At 46.5% G+C, this 22,533-nt stretch overlaps 1 protein-coding gene across 5 annotated transcripts in view; it reads right to left on the reverse strand.

The window, feature by feature from the left end:
* LOC115093130 (zinc finger protein 701-like) overlaps positions 1-22,533 on the reverse strand; it is a 135,775-nt gene that overhangs the window by 29,407 nt on the left and 83,835 nt on the right. For 4 of the 5 annotated variants that reach the window (XM_029604869.1, XM_029604883.1, XM_029604882.1 and 1 more), the window contains 2 exons: positions 12,910-13,038; positions 11,810-11,914 (listed from right to left, as the gene is read on the reverse strand). In XM_029604869.1, the coding sequence (XP_029460729.1) occupies positions 11,810-11,914; positions 12,910-13,038 (234 nt within the window). The remainder of the gene's footprint in view (positions 1-11,809; positions 11,915-12,909; positions 13,039-22,533) is intronic. The other variant, XM_029604879.1, reaches the window with a different exon arrangement.

A 22,533-nucleotide genomic window follows, 5' to 3' on the forward strand; every position in this document is an offset into this window, starting at 1 on the left:
GAAAGGCATTATACTTAAACTTATAAGACATTTTTAAGTTACATATTTTTGACTTAACTGATAATTAATAAACTGTATTATTGAAAGTTTGACAGTAAAGCTTTATTTTGGGGTAAAATCTTATTTTATTTATTTTATTTTTATTTATTTATTTTAAAACGTTTCTATACCATCGCTAAGTTATATACCATCGCAACGGTTTACAAATAGGCACATAGACTAAGGTTAGTAAATCTAGGATATCGTATATTCTAACAGGTGCCAATAAAGTTCGGTTACAATTTCATAAATAAAATCATTATTTGAGTAATGTTGGTCAAGTCCAGTATATTAATGAGTTACTATCTCTTTGAGATATTACTTCTTAAATGTAGGATTGAGTAAATTCATTCTCATCTGCATTACTCTGTACTTTCAATCTCTACCCTCCACACTCTTTAGTGAAGGCTTTTTTAAAGAGCCATATTTTTAAATTTTTCTTAAAGGTTTTGAGATTATTCTGTAATCTGAGTTCAGGGGGCATCGTGTTCCATAGTATGGGCCCAGCCAATGATAAAGCCCTTTCTCTCTCTTGGGTTAATTTTGCTGATTTTACTGAAGGGATTGTTAGTAGTGCTTTGTTTGCTGAGCGGAGGTTTCTTTGTGGAACGTGTACTCGTAAGGCTGTGTTTAGCCAGTCTGCTTCTTTATCATATATTAGTTTGTGTATGGTACATAAGGCCTTGTATTTTATCCTGTATTCGATGGGTAACCAATGTAAGTCTGCTAGAGTTTCAGTTATATGGTCCCTCCTCTTTTTTCCCATCAGTATTCTGGCTGCAGTATTTGGAAGTATCTGGAGTGGTCTTATCGATGTGTTTGGGAGTCCTAGTAAGAGTGCATTGCAGTAGTCAGTGCTGGAAAAGATAAGTGTTTGCAATACTGTTCTGAAGTGGGCGGGTGTGAGTAATGGTTTCAATCATCTGAGGACCATAAGTTTTGCGTAGCCTTCTCTTACTTTTATAGATATGTGTTGCTTCAGGTTGATTTCTGGGTCCATTATTACTCCCAGATTCCTTACTTTTTCGGCTAGCATAAATGAGATAAAATTAGCTGCCGATCCATTGGGCTCTAAGTCTATTGGAATACTAAAATCACCCAGGATGATTATGTGAAAGAGAACATATACAGGGAATATTCCTATATGATTATTTAAAGACATTTTCTTGGGTAAAGCTCCATATGACACATAACCGGCCACGAGGCTTGCCGCACCACGCCGACCCGACGTCCTTCGCGGCCCTCTCGCTCCGCCTCCACCCCGAGGATCACCCAATCAGCGAGAAGGAAGCCCGAGGACCAATAGGGAGGCTTCTTCAGGGGCTTTAAACCCCAGCACTCCCTCCAAGCGCCCTTTTCCCACATGCCCGGACCCGGAACCCGAAGCGGACGACCGGACTGGGGTGGGAGCCTGGGCCTGCGCAGCCGGTGCGGGAGCCCGTCGGGGTAAGGCCTGCAAAACATCACTTGCCTCCTCTGTCTCCCCCACTGGCCACGAGGCTCGCCGCACCGCGCCGACCCGACGTCCTTCGCGGACCTCGCGCTCCGCCTCCACCCCGAGGATCACCCAATCAGCGAGAAGGAAGCCGAGGACCAATAGGGAGGCTTCTTCAGGGGCTTTAAACCCCAGCATTCCCTCCAGGCGCCGCACGACAAAGGCTCGCGACAAAGGGGCCTGCCCCTTTGTGCGCCCCTTCGTGCGCACCAGACCATAGAAGCTGCAACTACACATTCTACATCAACCGGAATTTCTACACACACCGACCTCAAGCACTCCTACATCAGCTCTCCCCCCAACATTCGCCCAGCTTCTCCAACAACCACCCATCCTCTCCATCTTCCATCCAGCAGTCATCCAGCCACTCCATCATCCATCCAGCATCCGCTCAGCCACTCCAGCAATCGTCCAACCACCCCAGCATTCGTCCAACTACGGAACATCACCGCTACGCTTCACCAATCTTACCTCCCTCATAGACCATATCCACAACTCATCATATCCCCTCAGGCCATAGGATAACCACTGCTGACAAATCTGGTCCAAGCAATTACAATAATCCAATTAGGATGCTAGGATACTCAATACCCATACTATATCACAGTACTTCCCTCAAGATGAAGCCTCCGCTGCGATACCATCCTATATCTCGCAGAAATCTCACCCCAGTCATGATCTCCCCTATTACTCAACTCCTTGGACTTGCTCTATTCACTCTATCACTATGCAATGCCCAATCAATCACCAAAAAACCCACATTCTACACGACCACCTGCTTGACGCCAAACCAGACATCTGTGCCATCACAGAGACTTGGCTGAAGCCTACAGACACTGTCCTGACAAATCAACTTCCTACCCAGATGTATGATGTCTTCTCCATCCCTAGACAAATGAAAAAAGGGGGAGGTCTTCTGGCTGTCAAAAAAGGGATTAATCTCACCCTACAACCTATCAACACAATACCAAAACTAGAGGTGGGCCTATTCAAATCCAAATCTCTCCAAATCCTCCTCACATATGCCCCCCCTGGATTACTAGACCTAGATGCCTCCCCTATAGTGGAAATCATTGCAAAATACTTAAACTTGGATTCACCAGCCATTATCCTTGGGGACTTTAATCTACACATAGACGCCAAGCCTCAATCTTCCAACTGTGAAGCCTTTTTATCCTCCCTTTCGGACATGGGCTTCAAACAACTTGTCAACCAACCCACACATAAAGCAGGTCACACTCTCGACCTTATCTTCACAATCACCAGCCTCACCCCTCTCTCCCCCCCCTCTTTGCCTCCCGGTCCCATGGTCAGACCATTTCTTGATCTCCTCCACCCTCATATCAATGACAAGACTGTCTGCACCCCCTCAGCTCTCCACCCTCCACTATAGGAAACCCTGCCCATCAGAAGCATCAGCAACTCGCTGATCAAAGAACTTACTAACCTGGATCTATCAAACCCCAATGCAGCCTTCCTCTCTTGGCAAAACATCACAGAAACTATTGCCAACAACTTATGCCCACTGTCGACAAAAAGTTTTAACCCCTCTCAAAATAACAAGCAGCCATGGTTCTCAAAGGAGCTCCGCGCCCAAAAGCAAGGCCTGAGACGGAAAGAAAAGGAATGGAGGAAGAACCCCAACTCTCACTCCCTAACCTCATACAAAGCCGCTCTCCACCAATACAGAACAGCAACGCTACAAACAAAAAGGGATTTCTACGCCCACCGTATCCATGATATGATCTTCGATGCGAAGGCTCTCTTCTCGTACATTTCGGAACTCACCAAGACTGCCCCCCCTAGAATCCCCGATGACCTAGCCCAATCAAAAGCCAATGATCTGGCCTTATTCTTCCAGAACAAAATCTCCAATACTCTGGCTAGATTACCTACTAACCTTAACATGCTGCCTCCAGATCCCCCCCTTCCCCCGAACCTAGAGGTTGGTTTGGAATCCTTTGATCCCACCTACGCTATAGAGGTGGAAACCCTGATAAAAAGAATGAAACACTCTTCTCACCCTCTAGACCAAATCCCATCCAAACTCTTGATTCTCATACCAGAATCTTTCTCTAAACATCTAGCAGATATTATCAACTGCTCCTTCTCACAAGGAACTTCCTGGATGCTCTCAAACTGGCCACCCTGAAATCTATTCTCAAAAAACCAAACCTGGACCCGAATGATCCCAACAACTATCGTCCCATATCAAATCTGCCGTTTGTAGCCAAGATCATGGAGAAAATTGTAAATAACCAATTCTCAAATTACCTGGAGGAACATAATATTCTACACCCTTCACAATATGGATTCCGAAAAGAACACAACACTGAAACTCTCCTCATCTCGCTCCTAGGTCAGCTATACACTGGCATTGACAAAGGACAGTCCTTCCTCTTAGCTCTTCTGGATATCTCAGCGGCTTTCGACACCGTAAATCATACTACCCTTATAAACCGGTTATCAGACATAGGAGTCACAGGACCCGCCCTCAGATGAACATAAGAACATAAGAAAATGCCATACTGGGTCAGACCAAGGGTCCATCAAGCCCAGCATCCTGTTTCCAACAGTGGCCAATCCAGGCCATAAGAACCTGGCAAGTACCCAAAAACTAAGTCTATTCCATGATACCGTTGCTAATGGCAGTGGCTATTCTCTAAGTGAACTTAATAGCAGGTAATGGACTTCTCCTCCAAGAACTTATCCAATCCTTTTTTAAACACAGCTATACTAACTGCACGAACCACATTCTCTGGCAACAAATTCCAGAGTTTAATTGTGCGTTGAGTAAAAAAGAACTTTCTCCGATTAGTATTAAATGTGCCCCATGCTAACTTCATGGAGTGTCCCCTAGTCCTTCTACTATCCGAAAGAGTAAATAACCGATTCACATCTACCCGTTCTAGACCTCTCATGATTTTAAACACCTCTATCATATCCCCCCTCAGTCGTCTCTTCTCCAACCTGAAAAGTCCTAACCTCTTTAGTCTTTCCTCATAGGGGAGTTGTTCCATTCCCCTTATCATTTTGGTAGCCCTTCTCTGTACCTTCTCCATCGCAATTATATCTTTTTTGAGATGCGGCGACCAGAATTGTACACAGTATTCAAGGTGCGGTCTCACCATGGAGCGATACAGAGGCATTATGACATTTTCCGTTTTATTCATCATTCCTTTTCTAATAATTCCCAACATTCTGTTTGCTTTTTTGACTGCCGCAGCACACTGAACCGACGATTTCAATGTGTTATCCACTATGACACCTAGATCTCTTTCTTGGGTTGTAGCACCTAATATGGAACCCAACATCGTGTAATTATAGCATGGGTTATTTTTCCCTATATGCATCACCTTGCACTTATCCACATTAAATTTCATCTGCCATTTGGATGCCCAATTTTCCAGTCTCACAAGGTCTTCCTGCAATTTATCACAAGCAGATTGTGATAAATTGTTCGACTCTTTCCTTAGCAACAGAGGCTACAAGGTAAAAATCAATAACAAAGAATCTCCTCGCACTAACTCCCCATTCGGAGTCCCCCAAGGCTCCTCATTATCGCCCACTCTGTTCAATATCTACCTACTCCCTCTCTGCCATTTACTCTCAAAATTAAATCTGAAGTTCTACATATATGCAGACGACGTTCAAATTTTAATCTCCATATCTAATTCACTGGATTCAGCCCTCAAAATATGGGATTCTCACTTGCAAACGATCAACCTCTACCTCTCAAGCCTCAACCTGGTGCTTAACACTAACAAGACTGAACTCCTGCTCATCACCCCAGAAGGTAGTACCTTCCATCAAAAGCTACACACCAACACACAAATTTCCCACGCAAGAGACCTTGGAGTCATAATAGATAGTCACCTGAGCCTAAAGAAATTTATAAACCACACCACGAAGGAGTGCTTCTACAAGCTACAGGTACTCAAAAAACTCAAGCCGCTTCTCTTCCATCATGATTTAAGATCGGTCCTCCAAGCCATCCTGTTCTCTAAGGTCGATTAGTGCAACTCCATCTTGCAAGGTCTTCCTGCTACTACAATAAAACCCCTCCAGCTGCTTCAAAATGTGGCGGCGAGAATCCTGACAAATACTAATCGGAGAGAGCACATCTCGCCCATATTAAAAGATCTCCATTGGCTCCCAGTAAACTTTAGGATTCTACATAAATCACTTACAATTATTCACAAAAACATTCACCACCAGACACCTCTTGACCTGCTACACACCCTCTCAACTTCACTCTACAGCCAGACCCTTAAGGGAAGCCTACAAAGGATCCTTACACGTTCCCCCTATCAAAGTGGTGCACCACTCAAACATCAGAGACCAGGCATTTTCAACAATAGGTCCCTCCATTTGGAACTCCATGCCCCCGGACCTCAGGCAGGAAAACCTGTCTCCTAACTTTTAAAAAGAAACTCAAGACATGGCTTTTCGGTCGAGCCTTTCCCTGTTCCTAGTCCAATAGTATGACTCAGTACTGTTCCCAGCATGACTCAGAACTGTTCCCATCTCCACCGTAATTAAACTAGCACTAAGACTCGCTAATACATCATAACGATATTGGCTCCTTGCCTCCCTCCCACAACTCCACCTGTATATAGTAAACTATCTCTGTTCTCCCCCCTTTTTTTCCTATCCCCAGTTTTTGCTCCCTTGTTATAATGTAACTTTATGCTTCATCAAATTTTGTCTTTTGTTAATTGGTTATGGTTAACTGCTTAGTTCGATGTAAACCGAGTTGATTTGATTTGTATCAAGAAAGTCGGTATATAAAAGTCTTAAATAAATAAAATAAATAAATAACAGGACTTGGTGTTGCTTGCAGACAGGTATAAGTGGGCAACAGCACATGAACAGAGGGAAACAGATTATGTCTGATCTCATCCAGCAGATTCTGTGGCTCTAATCCTCATCTCTAATCTCTGCAATATATCCCTTCGCTTTGATTAGTCACTGACCAAAACTCTGGAATGCCCTGCTAGAGATCTAGGATTTATTCTGGATCTTATTATTTTTGATTTAGAAATACCTTTCTAAAATGAACATACAGAGGGTAATTTTATAGCTCCCTGTATAGGGGAGTTATAAAATCTACATGCAGACTTTACTGAGAATTTTCAAAGGGAACTTGCGGGCATAGGTTTGATTTGAAAATACTCGGGTAATTGGCCAAATAGACGCACAAATTATACCTTGCACAAAGTTACACTTGCTCCAAACAGGGTGTAACTTATGTGGGGTAAAGTATGCACACAGGGGTAGATTTTAAAAGGGTGCATGGGGGCGAACATGTGTGCACGCAAGCCGGCACGCGCACATGTACACCTGATTTTATATCTTGCGCGCGCAGGCTATAACATCAGGGGTCGGCGCACGCAAGGGGATGCACAATTGTGCACCTTGCGCACGTCGAGCCGCGCTGCCTTCCCCCATTTCCTTCCCCCTAGCTTGACCTTCCCACCCTTTCCCCTAACCTTTCCCCCCTAGCCCTACTCTAAACCCCCCAAAAGTGTTATACCTTTTGCGCCTCCTCTGGGCAGGTGCAAGTAGCACGCACCGGCAGCTTGCCGGCACCCGATCCTTCGACACAGCAGCAATGGCCCCGCCCCCAGACCACCCCTTTTTGCAAGCCCTGGGACTTCCAGCGACCCAGGGCTTTACGCGCGTCACCAGGCCTTTTTAAAATAGGCCCGGCGCGCGTAACCCCCCCGACACGCGTAAATCCAGGGCTTTTAAAATCCGGCCCATATTTTTTTAAATCAAAAAAGTATGTGCCTAAGTTCTAACAGCACCCCTGCCACCCCCGACAATGCCATCTCTGCAGTTTGCTTAAAGGCAGGCAAGTAACCAAGTTACACGTGTGCTTTTATAACTTAGCCCTGGACTATTTTAGTACAGCCATGTACACATCTAAAACTGGGTTTTAAGCATGTAAATAGTTTTGTAAAGTCCAAAAGAATCCTAACAATACAAACATTAAAAACAAAATTAAACCATTTAGAAGGCAATTTTCAACAGTATGCCCAAAGGCGCATAAATTGGAGCCTCTGAAAAGGCTAAATTTATAAATTGTGTGGTCGGAGCTGCACAGTTTATAAAATGCTACAACTCTGCCCCAAAAGCATGCACGTACATGCTTATATTTTAATGCAGGGAACCACCTACATTCTATGTTATGCCCATCGGTCGCAGATGGCTGCGACCTCACTTACATACTGCACCGTTCTCCTGCCCTCCTCGGGTCTGCTCGCGGCACAGGCCATTCTCCACCGCCGCATTCCTCATGGCTCCTCATGGCTGCTGAGGCGCCACCGCCAGCTACGTGGTCTCTGGGCCTTCCTAGGCATGTGTGCGTGTCATCAGGCCCTCCTTTGAAGCTTCTTCGGCGGGAACCTCGGGGGCGTCCCTGCTTGATGATGTCATTGGATCAAGGTACTTAAGCTCCACCTTCACCCTCAGCTAGCCAACTTGGCAACAAGTTCCATACGTCTCTACTAACTCCTGTTCCGTGTTCCGGTGGCTACGCTGTTGGACTCCGTTGGACCTTGGACTCTATCTGGAACCCGCTCCTCGGGGGCCAGTAGCACTCTATTGGGGACCTTGTCTCCTGGCCTTCCCCACTCCTCGGGCTGGCCCCACACTTCCTGAAGTCCTACTCTGCAAGGCTCCCTGCTCCTCGGGGTTGCCTCTTGGAACACCCTTACCACTAGGGAGTTACTCTAGCGCTTCCCCACTCATCGGGGTTCTGCCTACGTACTGTCTGGACTGTCGGCGCTTCCCCACTCCTCGGGGCTGCATCTCCCTACTTCTCAAGAGACTCTCATCACCGTCCCACTCCTTGGGACAGTGTCCTTGTGCTTTACCGTGACAGCCCACGCCTCCCTGCTCCTCGGTTCGTGTCTAAGTGCTATGAGACTACCAGCACTTCCCCGCTTCTCAGGGCTGTGCTTCTCTATCATACAGAGACTGCCTGTGCTCCCCGCTCTTCGGGTTCTACCTATGCATTCATCGGAGACCTGACTCGGGCTTCCCTGCTCCATGAGTGAGCCTGCGTCACTGCAGCCGCACCTCCCTCGCTCTGCAGCTCCTCCCCTCGGGAAAGTGTCTCCGCCACTCCTTCTGCACACCAGTCTCAAGCCTCCCACTCTATGGCCTGCCTGGCGCCTTCCCCTCCGTGTTCTCAGTCAAGGTATTATCGGCAGCCGCTTGTCTACTGGGGAATCTCTCCTGGCTCCTCAGGACTTCTCCACAGTCATACCCAGAGCTCCCTGCCCTGGGTATGTCTGTGGACCTCGCCTCCCGTTGGTGTGGACCTGTGGAGCTCCTCCCCACAGGTTGTATCAACTCATACCACGAGCCAAGGGTCCACCAACCCACAAACCATAACATTCTATACCTATTTTACACACACACATATTTTACAAGCAAAATAATTGTAACATCTGCAGAGAACTCCCACAATTTATGCATGAAGGCTAAAAAATTCATAAAGTACTTAATAATGTAATTGTTTGTTTTTACATATTGTGAGTTTTATTATACCCCGCCCTGAGCAATGGAAGGGCAGGTAACAAATATATAAAATAAACAAACAAACAAATAAATAAATAAAATATACACATACATCACTTATGAAAATACTTATGAATGTACTTTTAATCAACAGTTTTAACCACACTTCCATAAGTTCACCTAGACTCCCCCCCACCTCCACACACACACACACACTCTCTGTAGGCTCTTGTAGGCTTTACATTATGGCTGCTGTACATTCCAGAACTTTTTTCCAGGTGATATATATGGAGCACTAGCATTTTTTCTACCACCTGCTTGAACTGCCCTGCAGTTCCCCTCCAAAAACATCCATGTGTCCAGCATCATCTCCCCTCCCTCTCCTCGTGTCCTTTCTGCTGTGTGGGTTCACAGGAGACTGCTGGCGTCACCAGCCAATCCCTTCAGGCCTGCAGGAGAGTACGGGAGGCACAAGCTGCATCAGCCAATCACCGACCCCTGAAGAATGCAGGAGACACCAAAGCGGAGCTGTAACTGCACAGTGTCCCCAGCGTCATGAGTGCAGTCTCTTCTCATTGGCTTGAAGAGCCTTTATAGTTATCTAGAAGAGATGGAGTGCTGCTCCCAAGGAAAAGTGATAACTCTGTACCAGAGACAGGGCGGGAGAGAGCAGGAATTAGGCCCGTGCCAGCTAAGAAATGTAGGCCCCTATGTAAGGTTCTGCTGTGATACTTGAGAGAAATCGTTTTCTAAATTTCCCAAATAATTTGTATTTATTTAAGAAGGCTTTACAAGCTTTTTTGTAAGCAAATTCTTCAATTACAATTGAAATTTTTATTATACATGTTAGAAACAGATATATTTAGCTTTTTTAATTTTGCCCAACAAAAGTAGGCCCCTTGAACACTGTAGGCCCTAGCCAAATGGCCATGCTGGCATCCCCTCTCTCCTGGAGTGGCCAGAGAACTGAAGTAAGAGAAAGGGACTAGGGGAAGAAAGACTGCTGCTTGGGCAGGGAAGTAGGGTAGAGAAGAGGACTGATGCTGGGACCCTAGGAAACAGGGGATTTAGCCTGCCTGCTGAGAAGGTGAGAGACAGAGTGGGCCCCAGCAAGATGGGGGAGAAAGGGGGAAGTCTTATGTTTGGGCCGACCCCTTTTGTTGTTTTTGTGAGAGGGGGTTGAGTCCAAAATGCCCAGACAACAAAGGTAGGACAAAAATGGTGTTTTCTATTTATTCACTGTTGTCCTGCTTCCACAGCAGCCTGGTTCTGTTGCTAATGCTACTGTTCATGCTTTTTTCTGCCTAGTTTCAGTTATACTGCCAACTAATGGTCAGCCTGCACGTTCACTGCTTCTGCTGAATTCAGTGCAACGGTTCTAGAAGGTTAACCTCTGATTTGGAAGCAGAGGATCTTGGGTGTTTTCCTCATTGTGTTCAGCCAGTTTGCTGGCCAGCCCTGCAAAATAATCCTCATTTTACCCGTCTTTATTTCTGTGACCCACACTGCTCGGGTCACTGTTCTCTCCAGTTTATGCACAGTAAGACTTTATTTGTTTTGCCTGTTAATAAAGTTTGAAGCTGCTGTCTGCAAATAAAAGTTAAATTATCTGTTTAAGTTGTGCATAGGAAATGCGTAGCAGAGACAGAACTACATTTCCCTTTTGGTTTGTGGCTCGAATATGTTGGCTTTGGGAATGAGAATGTGCAGCGTCTGTGCAGGAGAAAACATACTTGTTTTTATTTCTTCAGTGTTGCATTGTATACAAAGTGTGGCTTCTTGGGATTTACAGTTCAGTTTTTGCTTATTTTGGTTTATAATTTGTGGTTAGTTATTCTGTATTTGGTGAGGATCTGTCCATGTTCTGTGTGATCAAGGTGAGGAATTCTGCTAGTGTATTGTTTCTGTGACATGATTGGCTTTTTCTATTTTTCCCAATAAGAGATGAGTTGATGTTCTAGGCATCGGTGTAGCAACTGCAATGTTGTCATTTCATAGGCTCCGGGGCCAGGCCTATCTTAGGGTCTGATCATTAAACATTTTTCCCATAGACACAGAATGGGAGAAACTCCTTTGTGAATCAGGCCCTTAGGGAGTGGGGGCCTAAGCAGTTGCTCCCTCTCACTCCCCAAGGATGATCCTGCATGTGAGTACTAACATCTTTTTTCCCAGAAAAAAAGCAATCTAAGGCCTTGATTTTCTAAGGTCGCAGACCTTAGAAAATCCGGCAGTAATAGGGGGCAGGCGGGAGGGGGGGAGGCGAGGCGGGGTGCGGGCCTGTGAAAGCCCGCAGCTAGCACACCACCGCGGTGTGCTGGCTGCCGGCTTTCGCACCGAATAACTACACCATAAAAGGTGTAGTTATTTGGTGCGAAACTGATGGCGATAAGGGTCCTTACCTTTCGCCGCCAGCGATGCCTCTGGAGAGTCAGCCCCAATGCCACCCCGACTCCTCCTCTTCCGGGGCCGACTCTGCCCCCATTTAGTGATCACAGGCGAAAAGGGACTTTTCGCCTGCGATCGCTTTTGAAAATGACCCCCTAAATCTCTTCTGAAGTCATCCACAAAAGCAACCAAAGTATTTCAATACTCAATCCAGGTCCCTGAACTGCAGATCTGCCAGTTTAAAACAAATGAATTCTAATGACTTAAAGTCAGTAATAAGATTCACCCTCTATGTATGAAATTTGAAATACTCCACAGCCAGCACACAAGTATTTCATTATAAAGGAATTTTTCACTCACCATTCTTGATATCCGTACTCTCCTGTTCTCCCTCGAACTGGTCGTCGAGATTAGGCACTTCTATTTTCAGGATTTCTGTAAGGTCAGGAACATAATTGTGACTGCCTGTTTGAAGAATGGAAAAGGATCTTCATCTTTTAAACAGTTTTGGACATTGACAACAAAAATAACATTTTGCTAAAAGTGAGATGATGGGCATTCTGTGAGCTCTGACAGTTTAAGTAACCTGGTGGAAGAAGTTAAACCCATGTAGCAGTGCTGCAAACAGGAACCATAGCAGGCCTCCCACAATACCATGGCCATGATTTGATTTAGTTATTTATATTCTGCCTTTCAGGCACACCAAAGCAGATTACATTCAGGCACTGTAGGTAATTCCCTGTCCCCAGTGGGCTCACAGTCTAAGTTTGTACCTGTATTGGTTTGTGCCTTTTGCTGTGGAATCCCACTTCCCTCCAACTTGTGCTACCAGCGAGGGATATCCCAACTACTGCTGCTGTCACAGGGTTAACCTGCTTCCCTTCCTTCTGCTGCTGCCAGTAGAGGTTATCCTGCCTCTCTGCAGTGGGGGCCATCCTGCCTCCCTCCTTCCAGCTGCCAGAGAAAACACAAACCATGTGCTGCTAGGAGGGAGGAAGGACTGGCATCCTGGAACAGCAGCGAGAGGCTAATAGTGAAGAATAAAAGGAAGAATGAGAAAATTCAGAGTGGATGAGAGACAGGATGTGATGAAAAGATTAAGTGAAAGGGCAGAGAGATATAGGAAGGAAGGGAGAAAACAGGAGAGGAGGACTATGGAAGGGAGGAGACAAGAGAAGAGGAGGTGCTTTTGGGAAGACAAAGGGTCCTAGTTAAATCATAGGGGAGGATGGGAGAGGGACAGGAACAAATGGTAAAAACAAACAGAGAGACCTAAAAAGAAAAAGAAAAAAAAGCAGAAATAATAGAAATAGAACAAATTATCCATGCAACAAAGAGTAGAAGTCAGGGTCCCTGACTGGAAGGCCTCATTCTCTCCCTGCCAGGTAGAGAAGGTGACATTTTTGTAAGAAATGTTTATATCCTCAGCCCATCAAAAGCTTTAATGCAAATTGCATCACCTGCTTCCTGCAGTTCCTCACATGTGCCTGGGATGGGCAGGTTTCCTCCTTCCTCACATCCCTGGGGCTCGGTTTTGAATTTCTTTTGCTGAAACCGGATTATAATGTCAGGCTTTCCCTTGGAGGATCCTGTTACAGGAAAAGATAGTTACAAGATGGTTCATAAAGCTATTGCAGAGCCTCCGGTATCAGTTCAAGTGAGTTTAGAGTGTGACAGACATTTGAGAACATTTTCAAAGGGATTTCCAAGGGTGAGCAGGTGTTTACCCGCAGAAAAATATCCCTTTTGAAAATTGCTTCTCCTCTATACAGGAAAAAGGGGAGGCACTGGGGGAGGATTCAGATGGGCTCTGTACACATACATGTGGGAATCTGATTTTGAAATCCCTGCCGCTTTGCACCTACATGGTATGCAGGGAAAAGACTTCCCAGACCACCGGCCTGCTGTGGGATTTCCTTACCTTGGTCTTAATTATTCTATGCATGAAGACAACATACAACTTTATTTAGTCTTTCCTGCACTTCCTTCATCTATTTTTAGTCAAATTTCCACTGGCTTTTCTACAATTTCAAACTGGATGTTGGTTTTTTTTTTTAAACACTTAAATAATTCAAAGGCTGAAATCCTCTTCGCTTCATTCTCAGCTGGTACTCATTCCCCTTTTCCATCACTTTTGATTCTACCCTCATCTCTGTTGAGAGCCTTGGAATACTTTCGGAGCTTGATCCTCAGATTTCTGCCATACCAAAGGTTTACCAATGCCATTTTTTCACCTGGCAGTTCCCTTCTGCTCCTTTGTACTTCCAGCTCAAATGAAACCAGGGCTGAATAGGTAGCTGGAGCCCAATAGGGCCGAAGTACTTTGTACACTCAGAATTCAGCCATACTTTCCAAAGCAGGCTTACATGTGTAAGTCCACTTTGAAAATTAGCAGATAAGATGGCTGCATGAGTTGACTCACACACACACTTGCTGCTCTATCATTTCCTTTTATCTACTTTTCCTAAGGCTCTCAAGCAGAAAGATGAAGTTCGGGTTTACCCTTTCGAGCCCCCCTCCGCCATGAGACAGCTTACCATAGATAACAGGTAATTCCCACTTCGACGACAGAGCTGCATCGGAGCTCCGAGGAATCTCTGAGTCGGCTCGACAGTCGTTTCCCCTCTGGCTCAATGTGAGAGGGAACCCGCTGGAAGCGGTTGGAACGCTGAGTGCTGATGTCATTTGGAGTGCTATAGGAGGAGGTCCATTGTGAGTCCTGTTCCAGACCCGCAGGAGGAAGAATTTCATGCCCCTCACTTAACAGCGGAGCAGTTGCTGGACGATTCAGAGAATAGATGCCGAAGAATGTCTTTTTTAATATCTTTATTGGATGGAGACGTATGAAAACAATAAAACCGCCCGACTCAGGCCAAGTTTCACCACATCCGAGTGGCTGCCTCAGGGGCTTGCAAATAACTGTCAAATTCGTAGCAAATTGGAAATTATTCGCAGCAAATTGGAAATTAATCCTATTGGTTCTTGAACATGAACCGCGGCACTGACATACCTTGATGAAGAACAAGTAGTTCATACACTTTTGTTGGCTCCATGCACTGAATGGTGCCTCATACTTTTATGCCGCCGGTTAGTGTGTACCGTCTCCACAAATGTATGCCCGATTTTATAACATGCACGCATGTTATAAAATCCGGGGGTGGCATGCACAAGCGGGTGCACATTAGTGCACCTTGCGCGCGCTGAGCCTTTGGGGAGCTCTGCTGGCTTTCCCCGTTCCCTTCGCCCCCCCCCCCCACCTTCCCTCCCTTCCCCTACCTAACCCGCCCCCCAGCCCTACCTAAAACCCCCCCTAACCTATATTTTATAAGTTGAACCTGCCTCCGGGCAGGCGTAGGTTGTGCGCGCCGGCCAACAGCCAGCCCGCAATCCCGGGCAGTGGCAAATGGCCACTGTGCCTGGAGGCTCTGTCCCTGCCCCCGGACCGCCCATGCCCCATCCCTTTTCAGGCCCCGGGACTTACACACGTCCCGGGGCTTTACACGCGCCGCCAGGCCTTTTGAAAATAGGCCGGGCACACATACCCCCCCTACGCGCGTAGGGCTTTGAAAATCTGCCCCCCCAGTGAGTAGATTCCCCAGATAGTAGCTCACCTGTCCTCTGGCCAGCCTGCCAATCATGCTGCGTATTCATAGTTTTTCAGGAAACCATCAGGCTCTTCTCCTGGAGTCATTTTAAGTGGTGTCAGTGACACGGAGGGTGGACTGGTTGCAGCAATTTTTATAGCTTGTGCTATCTGGGTTAGCACTGTATGCTGCTGTACCACCTGCTCTCACAATGCCCACTGCTGAACAATTTGCATTTCCAGGGCATTCTGTAATTGTTGCTGCCCTGTAGCAAGGACCTGGGTCACTTGCTCCAGCTTTCTGGCTTATCGAGCTGCCTCTAAACTAAGTATCTCTCCAGGGAAAGGAGAGGGGAAAATAAACTGTTGGCTTTTCTGCCCTTTCTCACTGCTTGACCCCTGACTACATAGGCGGAGCCCCCTTGGCCTGTTATGATAATGCTGGCTGGGTAGAACTGGGAGGCCCCAAGAAAAAGAGAGAAAAAAACCCAAAACTCTGCAGGTCTTAGCATAGTGTAGGTCTCTGCCTGCTCCCCGGAGCCTGTTTAACCCTTCCAGGCCCTGAGTTCTTAAACTCTGGTGAGGAGCTCCTTCCTTCACCAAGGATTCCCTGTAGGTCTGGATTTTAAGGAGGACCAGGTGAGACAGTTGTGCTTGGTCCTTTAAAGTAGTCTTAGGGAGTTTTCTATATACTCCCTCACATGAACAATGAGTGAGTTGATCAAGACTACAGATGACACAAAAATATTCAAAGTAATTAAAATACAAGTAGACCATGAGAAACCTCAAAAGGACCTTGTCAGACTCGAGAACTGGGCACCTAATGCAGACAAGTGCAAAGTAGGGATGTGTATTCATTTTTATACGTTTTCATTTTTTCATGCACACTAATTTAGTGCTCACTAAAAAATTAGTGTGCACTATTTCGATTCAGTATGCACTAAATCAAAATGGTGTGCAATACCAACAAAAAAAGAAAAAATTGGTTCTTACCTGCTAATTTCTATTCCAGCAATATCACACATTTATTTATTTATTTATTTTATTTTATTTTATTTAAAGGAATGTATATCCCGCAACCCTTCATGGTTTGGGGCGGGTTACAATAGAACATACATACTAATTTGAATGTAAAATGACATAACTAAAATGATTAAAATGAAATAAAATAAGATACATAGATATACAAAAAAGACATGAAGTAATGAGTGCGAAAAACCTAAGTATTATTGCATAATTCTGGGAATGCTTGTTTAAATAGATAATATTTTAGTGCCTTTTTGAAATCTATTTCATCGGATAAAATTCGAAGATTGGAGGGAATTAAATTCAAGGCGATTGGTCTTGAGATGGAGAAAAGCCCTTTCTTTTGTCATAACCGGTCTTGTAGGTTTCAATGAAGGGGCATTTAATAATAATTGATTTTTAGATCTTAAGTTTCTTGCAGGTGTATATATGTGAAGACTGGCTGATAGCCAGTCATTGTTATTGTTGTGAATAACATTATGTACGATAGTTAAAATTTTATATTTTATCCGCCACTTTATTGGAAGCCAATGTAAACTGAATAGTGTTGGAGAGATATGATCAATGTGTCTTAGTAAGCACAGTTTGTAAAATGAGGACTTTACAATGGTTTTAACGTGAGATTGCATGTCTAGTTTCAGATCTAATATAATACCAAGATTACAAATATTGTTTGATATTGGATGTTTATATTCTCATAGGAAAAACTATTTGGTGTGTCGCTAAATTGTGGGTGACCTAGTATCATTTCTGTTTTTGTAAGGTTGAGGCTGAGTTTGTTAGGAGATAACCATGCACTGATTGAAGAAAGACAAAGGGTTAGAAATTGTGCAGCAGAATTCCAGTTGATACGCGTGGGGAAAAAGAATTAAATATTGTTTGCATATAATTGGTAGGTGACACTTAAAGTAGAGAGCAACTGACAAAGTGGGAGAAGGTAAATGTTAAACAGAGCTGCTGAAAGAACGGATCCTTATGGTACTCCTGTCTCTAGGGGAAATGTTGAAGAGAATCCTGGGTTCCAGACTCCTGGGTTTTGCCTCCCTGCCAGCAGATGAAGACAGAGAAAGTTTCATCGACACTGTACATAACCCAGTGTGCCACCTGCAGTCCCTCAGTACTGACCTGTACCCAAGATGATAGCAACACTTAAGAAACTTAAATGCAAACACCCCCCCCCCCCCCCATGAGCAGGAAGAAAGCGAAGATGCCACAAAATGGAAAACTCGTTTCCCAAATCAAGTTATGTGAATAGCACTGACATCTGGATATGCAGACAGAGAATACATCTGCACCTTACCCCGAAGACAGCCCAAGGACAGCCATCTGGAGTCTTAGAGAGTTAAAGGCCAATCCCTTGACCAGACCCTCCTGTAGAAAAGCCAAAATATGCATCACTGTAGCCTGAACAGGCTGCACTCCGTTTACAGACATCAAGACTCAAAGACCCTCCAAATTCACACATAAACCAAGACTGTCTGTCCTGCAATAAGGTGGTAATAACTGCTTCAGAATATCCCCTCCATCTCAGTTGTCTCCTCTCAAAAGCCAGGCAACATGACAAAAGTGAACTGCCTGTTCCGAAAATATTGGGCCCTGGTGGAGAAGATTCAACAGATAGCTGGACCTCAGTGGCCCATCTATGACCATGTTGATTAGATCCGCGAACCATGGCTAACGTGGCAACTCTGTGTTATAATCCTGCTCGTGGAGGCCATCCCACGAGCAGGCCCTCCACTCATCGCCGTCTCTGCTGCCAGATGCCTGACCACCAGCCCGACACCGCAGGACTCCTGTTGCGGCCTATGCCGCCCTGGCTCGCCACTGCTGCTCCCGTGCGGCCCGATGCCGCCGAATGTGGCAGGAAGGGCCACTGTCATTCCTCTTCGCGGCAGGAGCCGCTGCCGGAATGCATTTTCGCAGCCCTAGTGCCATCGGTCCTCCTCACGGCCTGAGCACCGCCGCCGGGACCTCCCAAGCGGCAGGAAGCTGCCGCTCCCTCCACCTATATGGCCTGTGTGCCACCGCTGGGACCTTGCTTGGAAGACGCTTTACGGCCCTGGTGCCACTGCCAACTCTCCAGCCTCCGGGCTCCTCTAGGCGTGGGCCTCTTCAGGATATTTAAAGGGCCAGCGGCGGGAAAAGCCTGCGGCCCCAACGATGATGTCATCAGTCTTCACCTCAGTCCAGCTCTATAAAAGTGCTCAGCTTCACTTCCTCGGGGCCTTCGAATTGGATTCCATGGTCGTCCATGTTCCTCTTCTCCAGTCAAGGTCTTCCGTGGTCTGCTCCTGTCCACATGGCTTCGTGTTCCATGTTCTTCTTGTTCCTGGTCTCTTCCGTCTGATGTTCCGGGTCTCGTCCCTCGTCGAAGCTCCTTCGTTGCCTATTCTTCGCCCAGAAGTCCGGATGTTCCAAGTCCTGATGTTCCTCGTCCAGACGTCCTGATGTTACTCATCCAGAAATCCTGATGTTCCAAGTCCTGATGTTCCTGGTCCAGAAGAACCTGATGTTCCATGTTCCATACGTCCCTGATAAGAACATAAGAACATAAGAAATTGCCATGCTGGGTCAGACCAAGGGTCCAGCAATATATCAACAGATAACTAACAAGGGCAGCAGGTATTGAATCTGCGACCCTAGCAGTACAAGTTCAGGTGCTCCTGCCAAGGAGCCACAGGGACTCTGAGCAATTTATTAGCTGAGGGAGGACAGCTGGAATGAAAAGTGGTATTGGCTTTTAAGATCTTACGAACATAAGAAATTGCCATGCTGGGTCAGACCAAGGATCCATCAAGCCTAGCATCCTGTTTCCAACAGAGGCCAAAACCAGGCCACAAGAACCTGGCAATTACACAAACACTAAGAAGATCCCATGCTACTGATGCAATTAATAGCAGTGGCTATTTCCTAAGTAAAATTGATTAATAGCCATTAATGGACTTCTCCTCCAAGAACTTATCCAAACCTTTTTTGAACCCAGCTACACTAACTTCACTAACCACTGTTCCATGTTCCAGTCCTGGTCCTGATGTCCTCACCTCCAGCTCTTTGTCCTGCTTCCAGGTTCCTTGCTTATCTACCTTTTTGGGCGTACCACCATCATGGTCCGTGACCAGCCCATGGTACAAGGGCGCCTCATGGTACAAGGCCTACCTTCATGTCTGCAGCACAAGCCTCTGGAAGGCTCCTGTTTTTAATGCCAAGTTCCTGGGTCTTGAATCCTGTGCCTTGAATCCTGTCCCGGTCTTCGGAGTAACTTGTGCCTGCTTCCATCCATGCTCAAGACTCTGCCAGATCCTACTCCGCTTCAGTGTGGTCTGCGACCAGCCACAGGAGGCTGTGTAGGGCACGCCTCAGTGCAGGCCTCTCCTGAATCTTCGACATGTTCCCGGTCTAAAGTTCCACTGCTTCGCCTGGAGTCTGCTTCACTTCCAGCGTAGTCCGTGACCAGCCAAGGACGGCTGTGTAGGGCGCGCTGCAATGCAGCACCCACCCAGTACTGTGCCTGAATCCTGAATCCTTGCCTAAGACTTCCAAGTTCCTGAATCCTGTGCCTGAGATTTCCAAGCTCCTGAATCCTTGTCCTCGTCTGAGTCCTCCAAGTATCCTGAGTCTTCCAAGTCCTCGTCTGAGTCCTCTAAGTATCCTGAGTTCTTCAAGTCTTCGTCTGAGTCCTCAGACCAAGTCCTCCATGTATCCTGAGCCGTGTCCGTGTCTTCCAAGTATCCTGAGTCTTCCAAGTATCCTGAGTCTTCTGAGTCTTCTAAGTCTTCGTCTGACTCCTCAGTCCAAGTCTTCCTAGTATCCCGAGTCTTCAGTTCTAAGTTCCATGTTTTGTCTTGTTCCTGCGCTCAGCCTCTGTCTGGCCTCACGCACTCGTCGTTCCCAAGCAGCGGGTCCGGAAGGGCTACCGAGTGGCCGGAGGGCTACTCCTGAGACCAGCACCTCGTTGCCCTCCACTGGACCTACACTGGTGCGTGTAGGTCCAGTGGAGGGCTGAGCCTACCTTGTTCCAGTTCCTGACATTCCTTGCCTGGTTTCCAGTCCAGCCTTGCTCCTGCTCCGCCCATGCCTGTACACACTCACCTCCCAGGGTGTGTGTCTTGGGGCTCCTCCCTGAGCCGCCCTGTGGCCCAAGGGCTCACCATCTCCCAGGAGCAGGCGACCGCGCCTCCGCGTCCTCAACAGGATTCAAAGGCCCCGCGGTTGTAAAACTCTGGTGCCACCAGAATCATGTTGCCCAGTTACTACTTGAGACCATGGCAGAACCAGAGCATTGATTCCTTCTGCCCTGTGTTCTCTTCGGTGGCTCTAAAACTGAGATGCCTTGGTCTTCTGTCTGGTCACCATTGTCCATATGTGGATATCCCCATTTTCTGTGAGTGAGATACATCGCTGCATCTACCAGCTCCCACTCCCTGGGGAAGGGTTTTCTCTGACTGAGAAAATCATCCTGAACATTGTCCACCCTGGCAATGTGACATGACGCCAGCCGCTCCAAGTGCTGCTCCTCCCAGAGAATCAACTCCTGGGCCTCTCAAGCTACTGCCTAACTCTTGCTTCTGCCCTGATAGTTGATGTAGGCCACTGTTGTTGCATTGTCCAATAGAACTTGCACGGATGGTCACAAAACTGTAGCAGAAAAGCAAGTAACGTGAAATGCACCGCTCTCGTCTCTACCGACTGATAAACCATGTGGCTTCCTGTTTTGATCACTGGCCCTGCATCGACTAATCTTGACACACCACCCCCCAACTGGAAAGGCTGGCATCAGTGGTGACTATCACCCAATTCGGATCCTCCAATTCCAAACCATGCTCAAGACTGGCGCAAATAAGCCACCATGAAAGACTGTCCCTGATTTCCCCCTGTAGCAGAAGGGGAAAAAGAAACTCCTCCGATAATGGATTCCAACAGGAGAGAAGAGCCCTCTAAAGATGCCTCATATGTACAAATGCCCAATACATTAACTCCAATGTCGATACCTTAGAGCCTAAGACCTGTAGATAGTCCCAGACCTTGGGCACCGGGAGTCCTAGCAGATGTCAAACCTGCTCCTGCAATTTCAGCAACCTCTCATCTGTGAGAAACACTCTTCCCGCCAGTGTGTCGAACCGTGCCCCCAGATACTCCAGAGTCTGAGAGGGGACTAGATAGCTCTTTGCAGATTCATCACCCATTCTAGAGACTTCAAGCGCATCAGTACCTTCCATTCCGACTGCCAACAGAGGTCCTCTGATTTCACATGAAAGAGCCATTCATCTGGATATGGATGCACCAACACACCTTCTCTTCATAAAGTGGCTGCCACCACCACCATCACTTTGGTGAAGGTACACAGAACTGCCGCCAATCCGAAGGGAAAGGCCCGAAATTGAAAATGTTCCCCTAGGATAATGAACCTCAGAAATCCCTGATGGCTATATGCAAATATGCCTTTGTCAAGTCGAGAGACACCAAGAATTCCCCTTTGCGTACTGCCATTATGACTGACCTCACAGTCTCCATGTGGAAACAAACCTTGAGAGCTGCATTTACTTTCTTTAACTCCAAGATCGCCCGAAACGTCCCTTCCTTTTTAGGAACTATGAAATAGATGGAATACCTTCCTATCCTTTGCTCTTTCCAAGGGACAGGGAGTACAGCCCCTAGATGCTATAAGCGATCATCTGTCCCTTGAACAACCTCCCGCTTGGTATGAGAAGTGCAAGGGGAAACCATAAAGACATCTTGAACCAGATGATCAAATTCTAACACATAACCCTCTTTTATCACACTTAGGACCCACTGGTCCATGGTAATTTTGGTCCACTCCTCATAAAAGAGCATCAAGCACCATCCAACAGCCAGAACTGGACCATCCTCGCTTCATTGTAAGGACTTCGCACCTCCTGTTCCCGTACCAAGATTGTATCAGGATAGCTTCTGACCACCCCAAAGCCCCAAAGAACCTTCAGTTTGGCAAAATCTTTTATTATCCCGAAACCATGCCTGAGCAGGAAAAAAATCATCTGCCTCTAGACTTGTGAACTTTGGACTACCCAGATGCTTTATTATCTGTTCCAAGTCCTCTCCGAACAAGAGTTTTCCCTTAAAAGGAAGAGCTCACAGCTGAGATTTGGACCAAACATCCGCCATCCAATTCCATAACCACAACAGTCTCCTAGCCATCACTGCAGATATCATAATCCTGGAAGATGTCCAGATCAGGTCTTACTGAGCATCCACTATGTATGCCACTGCTGCCTCTAAGCATTCAGCCTGCTGTGCTGCCAGACCCAATATAGCTTGCATTTCCTGTAACTGCTGAACCCAACAAAGAGAAGCCCTCTGCATGAAACTGCTGTATATCGCGGCTCATTTGCCCAGAGCTGACACCTCAAAAATCCTCTTTAGATGAAGCTCCAACTTGTGATCCTGTATATCCCACAGAGCAGCTGACCCCACTACCGGAATGGTGGTCTTCTTACTG

The sequence above is a fragment of the Rhinatrema bivittatum genome, chromosome 1, assembly GCF_901001135.1.
Source record: "Rhinatrema bivittatum chromosome 1, aRhiBiv1.1, whole genome shotgun sequence".
In the NCBI taxonomy this organism is placed as follows: Eukaryota; Metazoa; Chordata; class Amphibia; order Gymnophiona; family Rhinatrematidae; genus Rhinatrema; species Rhinatrema bivittatum.